We start from the raw sequence: 19,098 nt of genomic DNA, 5'->3' as shown, positions 1-19,098 counted from the left end.
CTGGAGATCTCGTGTGTGTGTGTGTGTGTGTGTGTGTGTGTGTGTGTGTGTGTGTGTTATATGTTTATATATATAAACTCTTCTGCTATAGTGATTCAATTATTTTAAAATGCATTCTCATGCCGGGCGTGGTGGCGCACGCTTGTAATTCCTGCGCTTGGGAGGCAGAGGCAGGAGGATCGAGGCCAGCCGCGCTGGTTTAAGAGACCCTGTTTCAAAAATACAGAAAATAGGTCTGGGAGTGTAGCCCAGAGGTAGAAGGGCTTCCAGGAACCCCAGTACCACCAAAAAATAAATAAATAAAAAAAATAAAATGCATTCTCATAAAGAATGAAATTCTATGAGGAATTAACACAGGATCTTAAAACTTTTTTTCAGTATTTTTTATAATCCACACCTAAGTTTGTTTAATCAATTTATAAACCATACTGAAAGCCAAACATATAGTTCCTGTTTCAATTCAATGTAATAACTGAAGAAATCTCTACAGACCTTTAAATTTTCCCATCTCCTAAAACAAGGGCTGGCCAAACTAGGGAGTATTAAGGATACCAGAGGGACTCCAGACAATGGAGGAGAAATCTTACCAAAGCTAAAATGGAAGGATAGGAACGAAGAAGGCTGAGGTTGATTAATGAAGAAGCTACATCCGAATATGTGTAAAAGTATGAATATAGCATGGTTAGCCTGGACACTTGTTGGGAGGGAGGAAGGGGAAGTGGGGGGGCACAGTCTGAATGTATAACATTTTCAACATGTTCCACATAAAATAAAAACTAAATTAAAAAAAAAGTAAACAAGGGCCGGCAAACTTTTCTGACAAGAGCCAGGCAGTAAATATTTTAGGCTTCATTGGCCATACAACCTCAGTTGAAAACACTCAAATCAAAGCAGCCATAGATAACACGTAATCAGATGAGTACAACTATGTTCTCATAAAACTTTATTTATGGATACCTATATTTGAGCGTCATATAATTCCCAAATGTCATGAAATATTAATCTTTGATTTTTTGACCATTTAAAAATGAAAGCCTCTCTGGTTTGCAGGCTGCAGACCGTGCTGGGCCCACGCACTGATTTGCCATCCCCTGCTCCAAACTATACTTGAAAACAACAGTCACTTCACAATTTTAAATCATTGCTTCCCAGAGACTTAAAGCAACTATCCAAATCTTCATCAGTAACTTCTTTTAGATCAGCTGGTTTCCACATTGGCCTCTGGTCTTTATCAATTAAAACTGTCAAAAGAAGGTACAGATGTTAGGACATTTCTTTCTGGCATCAGATTTTAATTATGGAAGTGTCAAAATGTCTTATACTAGGCATATTTTAATAGCACATTATTTTTTCTGCAAAGTTTAAGTTTTTGTACATGTTTATTCTAAACTAGACCCTCAATGAATCTGGAGAGATAGCAGTATTCTTTCAACGACTGGTATGGCTATTTCTCACCTCCTAAGCATCATGTCTCCAGCTTTAATTAAGCCCACTGAACTAATCCAGTGATTTAAACCTCCTTTTCCTTCTTTAAACAAAATCACAGGTGAAATCTCCATGTTATATAACATCTAAACCCAGTGCTGGTGAGCTTGAAGGGAGGGCAAAGGGCCTGGATCTAACCTCCCCTCGTATGGTTTTGAGAGGAAAATCACGGTAGAAGAAAAAAGACTATGTATAATTAAATGTGGATACTGCTGTTCTGCCAAGTCTTCTAGTTCAGACAGTCTGAATTTAAAAACCAGACCACTGTCAGGTTATCCTGAAACCCTCTACGTCTCCCATTTCAGTGTGGTCATCACTTAGCATTGCCATCTAATATCCCCACAGGACTGTGCAATGCAATCTGTCATCCTTTTTTTTTTTTTTTTTTTCCTGGTATGGTACTGAGGATGGAACCCAGGGGCTTTCTACCTCTGAGCTATACCTCCAGACCTATTTTATATTTTATTTGGAAACAGGGTCTCACTAAGTTGCTAAGAGCCTCACTAAGCTGCTGAGGCTGGCTTTGAACTTGCAATCCTCCTGTCTCTGCCTCCCAAGTACTGGGATTACAAGTGTGCACCACCACACCCGGCTTCTGTCATCCCTTCTTAAAAAGTAAAAGATGAGCAATGCCTATTTCCTGGTTGTGACAGTACACATATTTCTATATGATGTAATCATCTGGGAAACTGGGAGAAGGGTATACAGGATCTCTATTATTTGTTTTTATGGTACTTGGGAATGAATCCAGGGGCATTCTACTTCTAAGTTACATCCCCAGCCCTATTTTATTTCTTGGTTTGAAACAGGGTCTCACCAAATTGCTGAGGCTGGTCTTGTACCTGTGATCCTCCTGTCTCAGCCTCCCAAGTACTGAGATTACTGGCATGTGCCACTACACCCGGCTTCTATATTATTTCTTATAGCTGCATGTAACTCGGTTATTATCTAAAACATTAAAAAGTAAGACTATAATAGAAAATTTCAATCATACTTAAAATGTATACAATTCTAGTGAATAATGGAGAATATTTATACAAACTCATGCAGAACTGGAAACACCCAATTTAAAAGTTCTTGCCAAGTGTGGTGGGGCACCCTTGTAATCCCAATATTTGGGAGGCTTCAGTTTGAAGCCAGCCTCAGCTACTGAGGCTTTCGGCAATTTAGTGAGACCCTGTTTCAAAATAAAATATAAAATAGGTCGGGGGTATAGCCCGGAAGTAGAGGACCCTGGGTTCCATGCCCAGGACCAAATATATATATATATATATATTAAAAAGCTCTTTTAAAAAGTACCCTGGGAACCAAGGAAGAAGATTGCCTTGGTATGTGGAGAGGAGGAAGCTTTCTACATGAATGTGGGCACTGTAGGTATTTTTATTTTTGTTTTGTTTTGAGATGGGGTCTCTGTGTTACCAGGCTGTGGAGGTCAAATGATCCTCCCACCTCAGCCTCCCGAGTAGCTGGGCCACAGGCATGCATCACCAAGCCCGGCTTGACACTGGAGTTTGTTAGGGTTTGGCTGTCTACTATAGGACTCCCAAATGAGGCTAGTAGTGATATTAAGCATGGATTCCAGCCAATTTGAATGTTACCTAGATAGTGTTTTGAAATTATAGTCATATCCTCTGCTGTACATTCTTTGTCTTCCTAGAATAATCTGGGAAACTTTCCACAGATTCTCTTCCCCTTTAAGACTTCTGGGCAATGCTATCTACCTCTTTCAAATTCTACTGATGGACAAGAAAAGAGAATACTAACCAAATCTATGTGCTATTTTATTTCATGCTAACAAAACATTTTGCCTAGAATAGATAGCACTTAAATTCTTGCCATGTAGCAGCTCATGTTTTTTAGAAAGTTTCCTAAGACACTCATTCAAACTCCATTTAGTAGATACTTAGCTCTATGAAGACAATCCATTTTTATTTTCTTCTGTTACTAAAAGTTGTTTATTCTAAATGTTAAGAGTAAGAATTGTTAAGTGTTTCTCTGGTTTGCTAATTTTATCTAATTTACTAATATTTTTCATAGGTGGTAAATTGTAGCAAGGACACAAAACAGTTTTATCCCAAACAGATGTTGTTTTCTGAATAAGGAAGTTATGCTAAAAGAGAAGGCAATATCCTTTCATTAAAAAAAAAAAAAGTAGCTGGGCGTGGTGGCACACACTCGTAATCCCCCCGCGCTTGGGAGGCGGAGACAGGAGGATCGCGCAGGTTTGAAGCCAGCCCCTCTGGCTTAAGAGACCCTGTTTCCAAATAAAATATAAAATAGGTCTGGGAGTGTGGCCCGGAGGTAGAAGGGTTCCATCCCCAGTACCACCAAAAAAAAAAAAAAAAAAAAGTAGCTTGACAGCTAGCTGAGTATGATGGTGCTTGCCTGAAATCCCAGTACCTGGGAGGCTGAGACAGAAAGATTACAAGTTCTAGGCCCTATTTCAAAATAAAAAATAGGACTGAGAGTGTAGCTCAAAGATAAAAGACCCCTGGGTTCAATCCCCAGTACCACACACACACAAAAAAAGTAGTTTGATAATCACTTGTTCATGAATCAGAACTCTAAAGCTGCTTGTCTTCAACTTTTTTCTTAAAGTGTTTATCTAAAAATAATACCTTTCTTTTTGAAGAGCTGTCATAAAATGAATGCCTTAGCAACATGACCGTAGTAGTGTACAGGGCCTATGTATTCAGAGCTCTGTGTAATAATCACATGCAGGAAGAATTTGTGGATAATCAATAAGGGAAATGCGTATTTCTATAAAACACGTAACTATCTGTTCAGACTCAACCTCATTTGTTTTTCAAAAGGATTTGAACCCAGTGCTTATTTCTTATAATACTGTATCATGCCAGAAATTAAAAAAATTCTACAACAGTGACTGGTGTTTATCGATCTTAGAATTCTGAGATCATAACCTTTTATTCAGATAAAAAAATGTATCCGGAGTCTGTGCTATATTTAAATGAATAGTAAAATTAGATATGCAAAATACATGCAGAGAAAAACAACTTATTTTAAACTACAAATTAACTATGGCGAAAAGGATGATACATAAAAAAATTACTGCAACTTTGTTGGAGAAAAACATCAATTACTTCACTTCTTTTTTTCTAATAAGCCGATTTTGGTGATGAGAAGCCCAAATGGGAAGTATCATGTCATCTGTTTTTTCCCGCCAATGTTTAACTGCTCAGGTACAGGCAAGGAGATGGGTGGTAGGGTTCAACTACTGCCCATTTTTACCAGGCCAGTAACAAAGAAGAGAGGAAGGGAAGGAGAGCTGAGGGACTTCCACAGGGCATAAATGCACCTTTCAAGGGTTTTAGCAGCAGGAGGAGTTTATAAGCTCACGGGGCAATCCATGAGGAGCAGGATTACTTCTTACAAATAAATTAGAGAGCAGGGACCGAGTTATGTGAACTTTAATAATAAAGACTGACCTTTCCTTATATTCCAGATGGTCATATTTTAAAACACACACACACAACTTGGCAGTCTTCATATAGGTTTAATATTCACTAATAAAACAACTACCATCTTTAATTAACGGCATATGCTCAGAAATCCTATTTCCTTGAGAGTGAAGAAGGACACACAATGTACCACTTACCAGCTCTAACGCCTTCGTGAAAGTCATGACCTCTCTGAAAAGAAAAGAAAAAGAAGTTCAATGGACGTTTCTGGGCATCCTTGCTCTTGGTGATCTCTTTCCATCCATTTGCGGCCTTCTCTCCCAGGACCAGAGCTTGAACCAGGACAGGACATTCAGCAACAGGAACGCCTCTGCCAACCCACTTTTTGATCACAGCTTCCTAAAATCTTATTGCTCAAATGCGCCCACATCCTTTATCTTCCTGAGGGCCTCTGATCCATGATCCCTCCCACCTGTGCTGGCTTCAATCCATTCTTCAGACAGCCAGTCCCCCCAGTCCATTTATGCGGTCTTCTTCCCTGGAAAATGCCTCCTCCCCACCCCAGATTCAATGGTATTTTCAATGGTAATCTATCACCTAAAATATGTAACAAACCAATACTTTTCATTGTGTATTTATGGATAATATATACTATATGAAATTAATATCTGCTTATAAGTAATAGTTATATTTCTGATTTTACCAATGAAGGAATTCTCATTTAGAGCATTTATGCTTCTTTACCAAGGTCAAAGACAGTACCTGAAAAATTGTCCGTTTCTATTTTGAATTCCACATGAATTAGAGGCCTCTTACACTTACATACAAATATGCGTGCTACAGCATAAAGGCTTAATAATAATCTATGTATAAATATTCCCACACACCTAAAGCTTACTGGCCTGTTTGTTTTCATTGAGTAAATTTAAAGGCAGTTTTGATTTTCTTGCTTATTTTTTCTGTATTTTACATGTTCTACACAATGCACAATGAACATATATTACGTTCTTAACTAAAACAATATTTAAGAATTCTTACCATACACGCTTGACTTAGCCGGTATTCCATAGTGAATACCTCCTGCAAGGTCTTTGCGGACCCCTCCTTGAGTTGTCTCAGTGTGATCTTTAGGGATGTTGGAGACTTCCCTTTAATCACCTTTTGGGTAAAAAAAAAAAAAAATTATTAGCTGTAGCCCAATAGATCCTTAATTGCCTATTAACCAGGTGAATTTCTATGTAAATCATATTAAAATATGCCCCTTAGAGTTACTTTCTTATGCCAAAGTCTCATAAAGGGTTATACCTTGGCCTAATCCTGCCAAAGCAGCAAATCAGAGTTCTCTCATCTTACAAAAATAAACAGACGTACTGAGCACAGTGGCACACATCTATAACCCTAGTACTCAGGAGGCTGAGAGGAGGATCACAAGTTTGAGACTAGCCTCAGTAACCCAGCAAGACCTGTCTGAAAACAAATAATAAAAAGGGTTGGGGTGTAGTTTGGAAGTACAATGCCCCTGGGTTCAATCCCCAGTAACACACACACACACACACACACACACACACACACACACACACTGGAGTATGCCTAGCAAATAGTGATTACATTTAAATAAAATTAAGGTACACATTATAAACCAGTACTATTCATAAAGTAGTACTCACAGAGTACATTTTATCTTACAATGTAAAGACAGTGAAGGAGAAGAATACAGTAGCTTTCCCTTCCCACTACATGGCTCTGGAAGTATCTTAACTGAACTGGAATCTTCACCTATAATATACACCTATTTAACCTTGAAGTGAGAGGAGAAAGCAATTCAAGCTACCACGAGACACTCTCCTACAGTATGTAATAAAATAACAATTATAGACCTGACTCCTCAACTGCAGTGCCATTTGCTATTTGTTTTGAGCTGAGAGATGCTATTACTGGTGTTCCAATACCTGTATATGGTTCCGACTACCTGGCTGATGATGGAAGAGGTCCACTTCATGCCCTGTACATCTGACAGCTGAACAACTGCAAAATACAGTTTTTAGCTGATTGATGAATGACTGTCTCAAAGGCTTAAACGTTGTGAGTTTAAAAAATCTCCACTTCAAAATTCCATAGTCTTTGTAACAGTCACAAGTCTGGCAAACAAAGAACAGGCTGGGATAGAACCTTAGCTAGCAGTTGCCAGAGCTTAATTAGATAAACCACTATATGGGGCCAGTCCAAGAAAGTTCAAAGGCCCACCTACAGCTACAGTGCTGCTAAAGAGAAGAGAAAAAAGAAAGAAAGATAAATTACTAAGGGCTTTTATAAAACTGGTTCATAAAAGGAATTCAGTTTTTGAGTTGGGCACTCCATGAATATTATCCCACTTAATGACAGCAATTCCACTGCATGGTCTCACCTTCCTGGATACAGGTCTTGGAGATGGCAACACCTCCACAGCCATCTGTATACAGCGCTAGATCTGTCCTTTGGCAAGCAGACAACAGAACTATTTTGCTTACAAATGCACCAGATTTCTTCATAGGGGCAATATCTATATTATCTCAGGTGAATACTTGGAATAACTATTCACAATGCTAAAGGATGTGCTTACATAGCCACCTTCTGGCTTTTGTGGTGTGCAAGATCCATTAAGCCACAATTCCCTTATCAACAATGTTGCAGTATACAAACTCACAATAATCCCTCAGCACTACCATTAGAGTTAACTACTTAGGATTTCTATTTCTTGGTTCCATCTTGATTTTGCAAAACACAAATATCTGTCTTTTATTATACCTCTTCAGTTGACTACCAATTAATAAAATTGGCCACTCAAAGGCCCCATTTATTAGTAGTAGTCACTACTAAAAAAATGAGAAGTAAATCTCATTTAAAAAGCTCTGTTTTGCCGGGTGTGGTAGCGCACGCTTGTAATCCCCGGGGCCTGGGAGGCAGACAGGAGGTTCGCGCAGGTTCAAAGCCAGCCTTGCTGGCTTAAAAGACCCTGTTTCTAAATAAAATATAAAATAGGTCTGGGAGTGTAGCCCGGAAGTAGAAGGGTTCCATCCCCAGTACCACCAAAGAAATAAAATAAAAAATAAATTAAAAGCTCTGTTTGTTCAGGTATTTTATGAAGTATTAATTATCAAAAGATATTTTTGTAGCCAGCGTGGTGGTGCACGCTTGTAATCCCCATGCTTGGGAGGCAGAGACAGGAGGATCGCGCATGTTCAAAGCCAGGCTCGCTGGCTTAAGAGACCCTGTTTTCAAATAAAATATAAAAAAATAGGTGTCTGGGAGTGTAGCCCGGAGGTAGAAGGGTTTCCAGGAACCCCAGTACCACCAAACAAACAAACAAAAAGATATTTTTGTAAGACAGACATCATATAATGAGAGAAGGGTGTACTGACAACCAAGCTACCTCTATAGTTTCCAGCAACTCAGTATGATGACAATGCAGCATGAGTTTATACTTTAGAGCCTCGGACCAGTGTTCTGTGGGTTGGAATCCCAGCTCCACCATTTCCTAGATGACTAATCTTAGCTTCCTTATTTGTCAAATAGAAATGATTCTACGACTTGTGTCAAAAATGGTATGGCAGTAAGAATAGTGCAATGTGTCAGAAACCCAACAAACAGGAAAGAAAAGGAATATTTATTTCTCCTAGTTATCAAATAATTACTTTGACATGATTAGTCACACATTGGGAAAGGAGGTGATATGTCCGTTTTACAGATGAAGAAAACAGGCCCTGATAGGAATTTGCCCATGGTCATATAGCAAAAGTGGAAGAGCAGGAGTCCAATCCCAAGGATGTGAACCTCAAAGCCTCTCTCCTGATATACAGCCGCAAAAGTATTCAAGAATGTCAAAGGCTGGAGAGAAGTCAAAAAGAAAAGGACAAAGAAGAGGACACTACATCAGGCAGTAAATAGAGGTGACTGAAACATCGAGTTCTGCCGGGTGTGGTGGCGCACACTCGTGACCCCAGCACTTGGGAGGCTGCGTCAGGAGGATTGTGGTTCGTAGACAGCCTCAGTTACTTAGTGAGGCCCTTGGCAACTTAATAAGACCCTGTTTCAAAATAAAAATAAAAAATAGGGCTGGGGGTGTAGCTTGGAGGTAGAATGCCCCTGGGTTCCATGCGCAGCACCACAAAGCAAGCAAACAAACAACTCACATGGTTTTGTAAAGACAAGTCAGTATGGTAGCTAGCCTGAGGAAAACGAAGGACAGAGAAAGGCTTTATAATGTTGTTTTGTTTTGTTTTTTAAGAGTAGGAAAGCTTTAAAAATAATACCAAAACAAAAGGTGCTGCTAACTCAGGAAAATAAAATTGAAAATACTGAAAGAGGGAAATGACTGATGTAATTAGTTCCTGGAGGAGAAAGGAAAGAATGAAATGAGAACACAGACATGGATGTTTCCCTTGGCAAAGAAATGAGAACATGTGGGAAGAATCAAAAGAAGGGAAGATGAACAGAGGTAAAAGAGCTCCTATAATATGGCTTCAATGGGAAGGAAACACAGGCTATTCTGGGAAGCCTGATGAACAATTAGGACGTGTGTGTGTGTGTGTGTGTGTGTGTGTGTGTGTGTGTGTGTGTGTGCGTGTGTGTGGCACACTGGGGTTGGAATCCAGGGGCATCTGGCTCTAAGCTACACCCCAAACCTATTTTTCAGTACTGGGGATGGAACCCAGAGGCATTCTACCTCCGAGATATACCCCAGCCCTATTTCTTATTCTTTATTTAGAAACAGGGTCTCACTGAGTTGCAAAGGGCCTCACTAAGTAGTTGAGGCTGTCTGCAAACCGTGATCCTCCTGTCTCAGCCTCCCAAATGCTGGGATGACAAGCGTGCACCACTACACCCGGCTAGGACTTGGATTTTTAGATGTGACAGAAATATGCACTGATATAATTCCATACTCATACTACCCAGTGAATATACTTTTTTTTTTTTTTTTTGGTACTGGGATGGAACCCAGGGGCATTCTGCCTCCTAGCTACATCCCCAGCCCTATTTTTTATTCTTTATTTTAAAACAGGATCTCACTGAGTTGCAAAGGTCCTCACTAAGTAGCTGAGGCTAGCCTCAAACCTGTGATCCTCATGTCTCAGCCTCCCAAATACTGGGATCACAAGTGTGTGCTACCACACCTGGCTATATTTCTACTTCTTCTAACATACTGGTCAACATTCCAACCAACTTAAAGATGAGTTGTTTCCTATACCTTTATTTTTATCATATATATATATATATATATATTAGTACTGGGATGAAACCCAGAGGCATTCTACCTCTGAGTGGTACCCCCAGCTCTTTATATAGAAACAGGGTTTTACTGTGCTGTGGAAGGCCTCACTAAGTAGCTGAGGCTGGCTATGAACCCTGGATCCTTCAGTCTCCGGCTCCCCAGTACTGGGATTACAAATATGCGCCACCATGCTCGGCTCAATCAACAGAATTCTGATCTCAACCCAGCAACAGTACTGAGTATATACTATGCATTAGACTTAGACACTTTAGGGAAGACAGCAATGAACAGGACATGGTTCTTGCACTCAAAGAGCATGATGGCCCTATAATCCCTGTCTAATGGGTAAGAATCCTAGGAACCCTTCTTTCAACAAAATTTATCAAGTCCTGAGGAATTTCTAAGAGCAAACCTCAGGATACTGCCTCTACTCCTCCCCTTAGGAATCTCCCAGAATACCCAGTAACTTACACCGTGACATGCACTGTCAACAAAACCAGTGTGCTATAAGACTACTGGTAAAATGAGAACATTCGATATGTCTGTTCATACAAGTAAAGGAACTCTACCAAGGAGTGTCAGTGTTGACAGCTACATCTGCGTACTCAAGAACAGTGAGTCAAATTGCGGGCCACAGCGGAGAAATCCCAGTACTGTACTCACTGGGACTTGACCCAGTGGGAGAGGGGCGGTGGCAGTGATATCACACCATAGGAGAACGTGCAACCTGGCACCCCCCACGGTCTAAAGCAGCCTCTATCGACTCTCTGGGTCCGAGACTCTGTGATAAAACCCAGTAAAGGAATAGTGGGGTCTGAGATACTACTGACTCGAGATCCAGAGCACCTTAAGTGAAGTCATAGTGACCCAAGGGAAGAACCCAGAGAAGGCACAAACTTCCGAAATCATGGGAAAGAGGAATAATACTGGAGCAATTAATGCTCACAACCCCACAACATCAGAACCCGATAAAACAGAAAATCAGAGATTTCTAGAAGATCAAATCAGGAAAATAACTGTAGAAATAATAGAGGTGCTTCGAAAAGAACTCAGAGAGAGCCAAAGAGAGATAAAGGATGCAATTAATGAAGTAAAGGCCTCAATTCAAAGCACAAACAACCGATTAGAACACATGGAGAACAGAATCTCGCTCTTAGAAGATGATCATTTCAAAAATGAATGCATAGTTTCTAATCTAGGAAAAAATATCCGACAGCAGGAATCTGATATTGAAGAAATATGGGCCCATTTTAAGAGAGCTAACCTAAGAATAATTGGAATAGAGGAGGGAAAAGAAAGTGAAACTAAAGGGATCAACAATCTCTTCAAGGAAGTAATAGCAGAAAATTTTCCAGACATAGAGCAAGAGGTCGATACGCAGGTCCAGGAAACTTATAGAACTCCCTTTAGACAGGATCGGAGAAGAGGATCCCCACGCCACATAATTGTCAAAATGACCAATGTGGAAGCCAAGCAGAGAATCTTAAAGGCAACAAAAGCAAAGGGCCAAGTGACATTCAGAGGCAAACCAATTAGAATCACTCCAGACTTCCCAAACCAAGTTATGAGAGCCAGAAGGGCTTGGAGTAACATATTCCCAATTTTGAAAGAAAACAACTTTCAGCCAAAAATTTCCTACCCAGCAAAACTTTCTATCAAATTAGATGGAGAAATAAGAAGCTTCCATGACAAACAGAAACTGAGGGAATTTATGTCTTCAAAACCAGCACTAGAGAAAATACTCAAAGAGATTAAGTACAAAGAAGAAATAGGTAACACACACCAGAACCAGAGAAACAAGATTTCCCATCCAACAGACAACTAAGACTGGTTATCTGTGGAGATTCATTATTTATGTTAGTCTGTTACCTATCTCTAAAGGGTATTGTTTGCCTTTATTGTTGTTAATTTTTAGGATTTCTAGTTGGAATATTAATATACCTTCAGATATAGCATTTGGAAATATTTTATCCCATTCTATTAGTAACTCTTAACTCTGTTTACATTGTCTTTGGATATACAATATGTTTTTTTATTTTTTAGGGAGTTTGTATACTCTTCTGTTGCCTGTGCCACTGAAATCATAACCAAGAAATCACTGCCAATTTCAATGTTGTGAGGTTTTATGACCCAGATTTTCTCCTAAAAGTTTATAGTCTTAAGATTTATATTTAGGTCTTTTATCTGTTTTGAGTTAATACTTGTATATGGGATTAGGTAAGGGTCCAATTTTATTCTTTTCCATGTAATTATTATGTTTCAACAATATTTAGTTAAAAAATTATTATTTCCACCACCAAATGTTCGTGGAAACCTTGTCAAAAATAACTTGACAATATAGGGAAGAATTTAGGTCTAGGCTTTTATTTAACTCCAATGGTTTATATATCTGCCTTTAGAATAGTACTACACTGTTTCAATTATTGTAGCTTTATATGGTTTGAAATCAGAAAATATATATCTTCTAGCTTTGTTCTTTTTCAAGATCGATGTGGGTACCTAGACTCCATATTCCATATTAGGATAGATTTTTTTTTCTGAAAAATAAATATATAAATATATGATATTTTCACCTAAAAAATAGAAAAAAATAGATTCTCTGGTAAGAAAGAAAGCAAAAAGAAATATTGAAATGTTATCTTTAAGCCATCAAAAGCTTGGTATCAGACAAATGAAACTGTTATGAGAGATTATCATTTTTAATTTTGGATAAATTGCTATAATACTAGATGTCAACTACTAAGCCAAGCATAGGAGGGGGGGATAGGGAGAGAACGGGGTGGGGTTCGGGTGGGGGCTGACTGGGCAATGTGTGCATGTATATCTACAAAAGTATGTATCCCACTATGATGTATGAATACAGTGCACCAATTAAAAATTAAAAAAAATAGAAAAAAAAAAAAAAAAAAAGAAAGACAAAAAAAAAAAAAAAAAAAAAAAAAAGGAGTGTCAGTGTTCACAGGCCCTTACATTTCCTCTCATTCACAGATGTGATTTCAGAAAATGGTCCTTAGGGTTTTCTCCTTAATAAGGATGTCATTTTAAATAGTCTTTAAATATCTAGGCTCTGTCATATTTAATCCCCAAAGAAAGAACCTGTTATAAATTTACATGTCAACTTGACTGTCTCAGGAGATGACCAGAGACATGACTGAGTGTGCCAAGTGTGTCTGTGAGGTTTCTGAATGAGATTAGCGTTTGAACTGTTAGATGAAATAAAGCAGCCGACTCTTCCTGTTGAGGTCCTGAATAAAACAAAAAAGATGAAAAAAGATTGGATTAGACTGTGTCTGTCTGTCTGTCTGTCTGTCTCTCTCTCTCTCTCTCTCTCTCTCTCTCTCCCTGCCAGACTCTGAGCTGGGACATCAATCTTCTCACTCCTTCAAACTTGGACTAGAACCTAAACTACTGGCTTGCCTGGGTCTCCAGCTTACAGGCAGAAGATTATAGGACAACTCAGCCTCCATAATTGCTTAAGCCCAATACCTTACCATAAATCTCTTTCTAGACATACATACATACACATACACATATGTATATATTTATAGCACACACACAAAGATACACATACATGTATACAATCTATCTCCTATTGGTTCTATTTCTCTAGAGAACCCTAATTCAAAACTCTAACAGTTTGGAATTCATGTATATTTAGATTATTTTATTTTTTAAAAGTATTTAAAAATAGAGTTGATACTGACTTCCACTAAGTAGACAATAAAGACATTGAATAGGAAATGAGGACTTAAGAGACTTATTAAAGGGAATCAATTTGACTTATCCTATCTAATTCAAAAGAATACATAAAGGTATCAGATAAATATACAGGGGTGTAATTTTGCTCTTCTCTGAAGAAATTCCATGATGTATTTCAAATCTACTAAGTGATATGAGATGAACTTTCTAATCCCTCCAATAAGAAACCCAAACCATAATTTCTGAAAACCTTCTTCAAATGGCCAAAAATATCACTGAGAGAAAAGTGGTAAGCCACAGACAGTAAGTGGTAAGCCACTTACGAAGCATTCAATGAGGTTTCCACATTATAAAGATCAGAGGGACAGGATAAATCATTTGCTCATATGATAGTGCAGAACTATTTTAATTTGAATGGCAAATATTTTTGAACACTTTCAAGGCACAAGAGAAATCTGTGCAAACCAGGTCAAAACATAAATTACATAAGAGTACAGAAAGCATTTTGAATAGAAATACTGTATTCTACAAGGGCGAATGATACATAGAAAATAAAAATAAAGACAGTATAGTTAGAAGCAACTTATATAATCAGATTTTTTTTTTTTTTGGGGTGGTACTGGGATTCCTGGAAGCCCTTCTACCTCCGGGCTACACTCCCAGACCTATTTTTACATTTTTATTTAGAAACAGTGTCTCCTAAGCCAGCACGCGCGGCTGGCTTCGAACCTGCGTGATCCTCCTGTCTCTGCCTCCCAAGCGCGGGGATTACAAGTGTGCACCACCACTCCCGGCGATAATCAGATTTTTTTTTTTAAAAATCTAAAATAGTCTATATCTAATTGCTTTTTAAGAAGTCCATGAAGTAAGGAATGGTGGTGCATGTTTGTAATCCCAGGTTCTATTTCTAGGTTCTATTCCCAGTACTGAAAAAAAAAGTCCATGAAAATAATGTTAAATCAACAGATATTGGAAATCCAAAGTGAATTCCTGTTCTACATTATAGAATGAAACTTCTCACTTATGACTGCCCCGAATCTTCTCAACACCTTCTCTCTATATTTTAATAGTTCCCTTCCCTGTACGTTTCCTGTTCTTATGGATAAATTAAACAGTTTTCACCTGGGCCCTCCAAAGCCTTTTTATTTCCTTTCTACAGTGAAGAATTCTGACCAATAAAAAGTCTGCAAATACAAAGGTGAAAAAATAAAGTATACACAGATAGTGGGGGGGGGGGTAAATAGTAGTAAAAAAGAGATCATTGTAGGTACTAAAGACATTAAAAGGTATGATGAACAACTTTTCTAATAAATTTGATAATTTAAATGAAAGTGAAGTTGGGCATGGTGACACAAACCTGTAATCTCAGTACTTGGGAGGCTAAGACAGAAGGATCACAGGTTTGAGAACAGCCTTGGCAATTTAGTGAGACCCTTAGCAACTTAATGAGACTGTGTAAAAATAAAAAGGGCCGCCGGGCGTGGTGGCGCACGCTTGTAATCCCCGCGCTTGGGAGGCGGAGACAGGAGGATCGCGCTGGTTCGGAGCCAGCCTCGCTGGCTTAAGAGACCCTGTTTCCAAATAAAAAAATGTAAAATAGGTCTGGGAGTGTAGCTCGGAGGTAGAAGGGCTTCCAGGAACCCCAGTACCACCAAAAATAATAAAAATAAAAATAAAAAGGGCTGGAGGTGTATTTCCATCTCAATGGCTGCAAAAAAAGTATGAATGATAAAATCCAGCACTTATTCAGAATAATTATTTTAAAAATCCTCTTAGCCAACTAGGAATAGAAAGGACTTCCTCATATTAATAAGGAATATCCATAGGAAACCTACAGCAATCAATAACTATGTTCTTAAAGCTTTCCTCCTGGGATTGGGCATAAGACAAAGACGGCTATCATCATTTCTATCAAACATTTGGCTGAAGGTGTTAGACAGTAAAGAAGGCCAAGGGAGGTGGCACAATAACAGGAATGTGGAAAAGAGGGAGGGATGGGAAGAGAAAGTGAGAAATAAGAAAAAAGGAGAAGGAAAAAGAAGGGAAGTAGAAAAGATCAAACCATGTACATATGAAATTCAAGGTAGTCTGCAAATAATAAAAGACTCTCCCTAATGTTTAGCCAAGACATTGGATACAAGGTTAATATACAAAATTTAATTTCAGTTTTATTTCTACATATCAACAAATAAAAATTAATTTTAAAATGATATCTACAAATGAATCAAAACCCACCAAATAGATATGGATAAACTCAATAAAAATATGTAAATGAAAGTCTTTTACAAAGAAAATTATGTTGAGAGAAATTCATGAGGACCTGATTAAATAGAAGAACATACCACATTTATGGAAGACAACCTCTGCTTTCCTGCTGGAAGTCTGGAATGTTGGTGTGGGCTAGGCAGAGAGCACCTAAAGGTCTAGTTCCAGTGACAGCTTTGTGCACTTCACCTTAACTAGATGCTAGAGGAATTATGCAGGACCCATGTGACTCCACTGGGCAGGCTCCGGGAAGCTTATGCCTGGTCTCCTCCAGACCTCACCCCATGTGCCTTCACCTTTGCTCATTCTGCTTCCTATGTTACCAGAATGACTACAACTATAGGCCACGTCTCCTGAGCCATGCTAGTGCATCACCATCTCATGGGTTTTGGGGGGACCCTGGGCATGGAAGGCAATGACCTATTACCTTTTAGTTTCTAATGTTTTTAAGGATCCTGAAGCCTTAGCATGTGACACATTTTACTACCTGATAGCTTGCGGGGGTGGCCAATGATTTGTTTAACAGGACAAAAAAAGAAAGAACCATAAAGGGAAAAAAAGGGGGAAGCTGATTACTATTAAAATTGTTTCAGTTTATCATATGGCACCATCAAGAGAAAAGGCAAGTCACAGATAGAAGGTAATATGCAGCACATATACCCAAAGATATACCAAGAATATATTAAAAATCCCTATAAATTAATAGTAATAGTAAACTTTTAACAGGCATTTCCCAAGAAAGGATATCCGCATGAACAATAAGTATATAAAGTAATGCTCAATGCATTAATCTCATGAAAATGCAAATCACAACCATGATGCAATGCTGTTTCATAGACCCAGAATGACTCAAATGAAAAAGAACATCACCGGTTGGTCAGAATGTGGAGCCAACTAGTACTGAAATTGAAATGGGTACAACCGTACTGGAAAACTATTTGACAGTAATAAGCTTATGCATGCCTGATGGTTCTGCAATACTGTAGAGATGTATTACAATAGAATCTTCTTCAGAAGTATTCAAACTGACAATAAACTAATAGAAACATAATTTGTCATTAAAAAACTATATCTAAATTACCAAAGATGAACAAAAATGTTCAAAGCAGCACTAATTCTTACAGTAAAAGCCTGAAAATTGTCGCAGATGTCCAACAGTAGAAAAATATTCAGGTGATACATCACAGAGTGCTCATATCAATGAAAATGAACTATTGCTGCATAGGTACAATGTGGAGAAAGCTCACAGATCAAATGAGGAGCAAAAGCAGTGAGACACAAAACTAGTATTCCATAAAACTCAAACCCAAGTCAGTAAACATGCTCTTCTGGGAGAGGAACTGACTGGGAGTGACACAGTGGGACATTTGGGGTCTCAGTGATTCATTCTGAGTCATGTTCTGTTGTGAAAAATGCAAACTATAAATATTTATTTCTGTATTTCTCTGTAATTCATTCTGAGTCATGTTCTGTTGTGAAAATGTAATTTATAAATATTTCTATATTGTTCTGTATGTTATGCTTCAAAACTACAAATTCTTAAAATACATATACTCAGAAAAAAATCATTAAATTCAAGCTCTTTAGTATAAGGACCCTTACTATCTGGTCCAAATCATCTTTTGGGCCACATTTTTTGATACCTGGTCCGAGTTCCTCATTCTGCATTCTCCAAACATCCGCCCATTGAGTATGTGGCTTATTTTATCTGGAGTACACTCCACCACCTGGCAACTTACTTCATCTTTTAGACTCTGTTCCAAGGTCAGTTTCTCAATAAAACCTTTCATAATCCCTCCATCATGATACAGACACCTGTAATAATCTGTGCAAGCCAGCAGATATTATTATATTGTATTATAGGTGTTCATTTTATGTGTCTGCTCCACTAGATTGTGAATTACCAGAGAACAAAGACTAGAATGTCATTGTTGTGGTTCAGTGGCCAGAATGGCACCTGACCCAGTCCTCCACTCATTCCGTCTGTCACGGAACTGCTCTGTGATAGTTGCCTAGAGACTCAGGGCCAAGGGAACTGCTATTATCACTCCAAGGCAGAAGTGGTGGAGGGGAAATGACCCAAGAGGAAAAGGACGACCAAAGGGAAGCAGAGACCTGTATGGAAAAACACTGTTGTTTTATTGTGTTTTACAACATTGTCACAAAAGAGCCAAAGCTGTGCCATGTTTTTGTAAGGCTTAAATGGGAAATAGCTCTTAGCTCTCACCCTCAGGACAAATGAAACTAAACTGAAAGTAGAATTTAATCCAAGAGCAATAAATCAAATCACTTGTCATTTTAAAACCAAGCAGCAAAATCCCTGCTACATCCTACTAGGTAGGATTTGTTAAAATTTTTAACTAGTTTAAATCAGTCATATTTAAGTTATATATTACTGTGAATTGTGAATATTTTTCTAAATAACCATCTTATACATTCTTAACTTATGTCTATAAGTCTTTTTCAGAAGTATTCAGACTGACAATAAACCAAAACAAATACAAAATATTTAAACTACAAGTTAAAGTGCACTTGACTGATCAGTGCAAATTCACAAAAGCATTTTTATTTTTAATATATTTGTGTCATTCTGAAATATATACAAACATAAAAAATCACTCTACTTAAAGACACAGCACTACAATTTCTTTCTTATCTACTGTAAAAGGCATTGAGCCAGTTCAAGAAGAATGCATTTTGCAACCTGATCTGAGACTTTCTGGGTAGTTTCTGAAATGCATTAACAATTTAAATAAAATGGAAAGATGGTATATAAAGATGCCAAGTACTGATACTTCATGATATCCTAAATGCTCCTGACTAATTAAGATATAAAGTCACTAAGGTCCATCAGTGAACTAAAAAAAAAAAATCTATATAAATTGATGAATGATCCCTAGGGTTTATTATACTCTTTCCCCAAAGGCACAATTTATCTATCCTCACCGCCATTAAGTTGTTATTTATAGCAATAAGCAATAT

General features: G+C 38.2%; 1 protein-coding gene across 1 annotated transcript in view; it reads right to left on the bottom strand.

The window, feature by feature from the left end:
* Window positions 1-1,125: 1,125 nt before the first annotated feature.
* HIBCH (3-hydroxyisobutyryl-CoA hydrolase) overlaps window positions 1,126-19,098 on the bottom strand; it is a gene marked incomplete at both ends in the record, with an annotated part of 78,624 nt that continues 60,651 nt past the window's right edge. The window contains 3 exons of the mRNA XM_080688918.1: window positions 1,126-1,241; window positions 5,102-5,135; window positions 5,943-6,062. Of these exons, the coding sequence (XP_080545044.1) occupies window positions 1,126-1,241; window positions 5,102-5,135; window positions 5,943-6,062 (270 nt within the window). The remainder of the gene's footprint in view (window positions 1,242-5,101; window positions 5,136-5,942; window positions 6,063-19,098) is intronic.

The sequence above is a fragment of the Muscardinus avellanarius genome (assembly GCF_963383645.1).
Source record: "Muscardinus avellanarius genome assembly, chromosome: 2".
In the NCBI taxonomy this organism is placed as follows: Eukaryota; Metazoa; Chordata; class Mammalia; order Rodentia; family Gliridae; genus Muscardinus; species Muscardinus avellanarius.
Note: the sequence above shows the minus strand (reverse complement) of the source record. Positions and strands in the feature narration are given on the sequence as shown.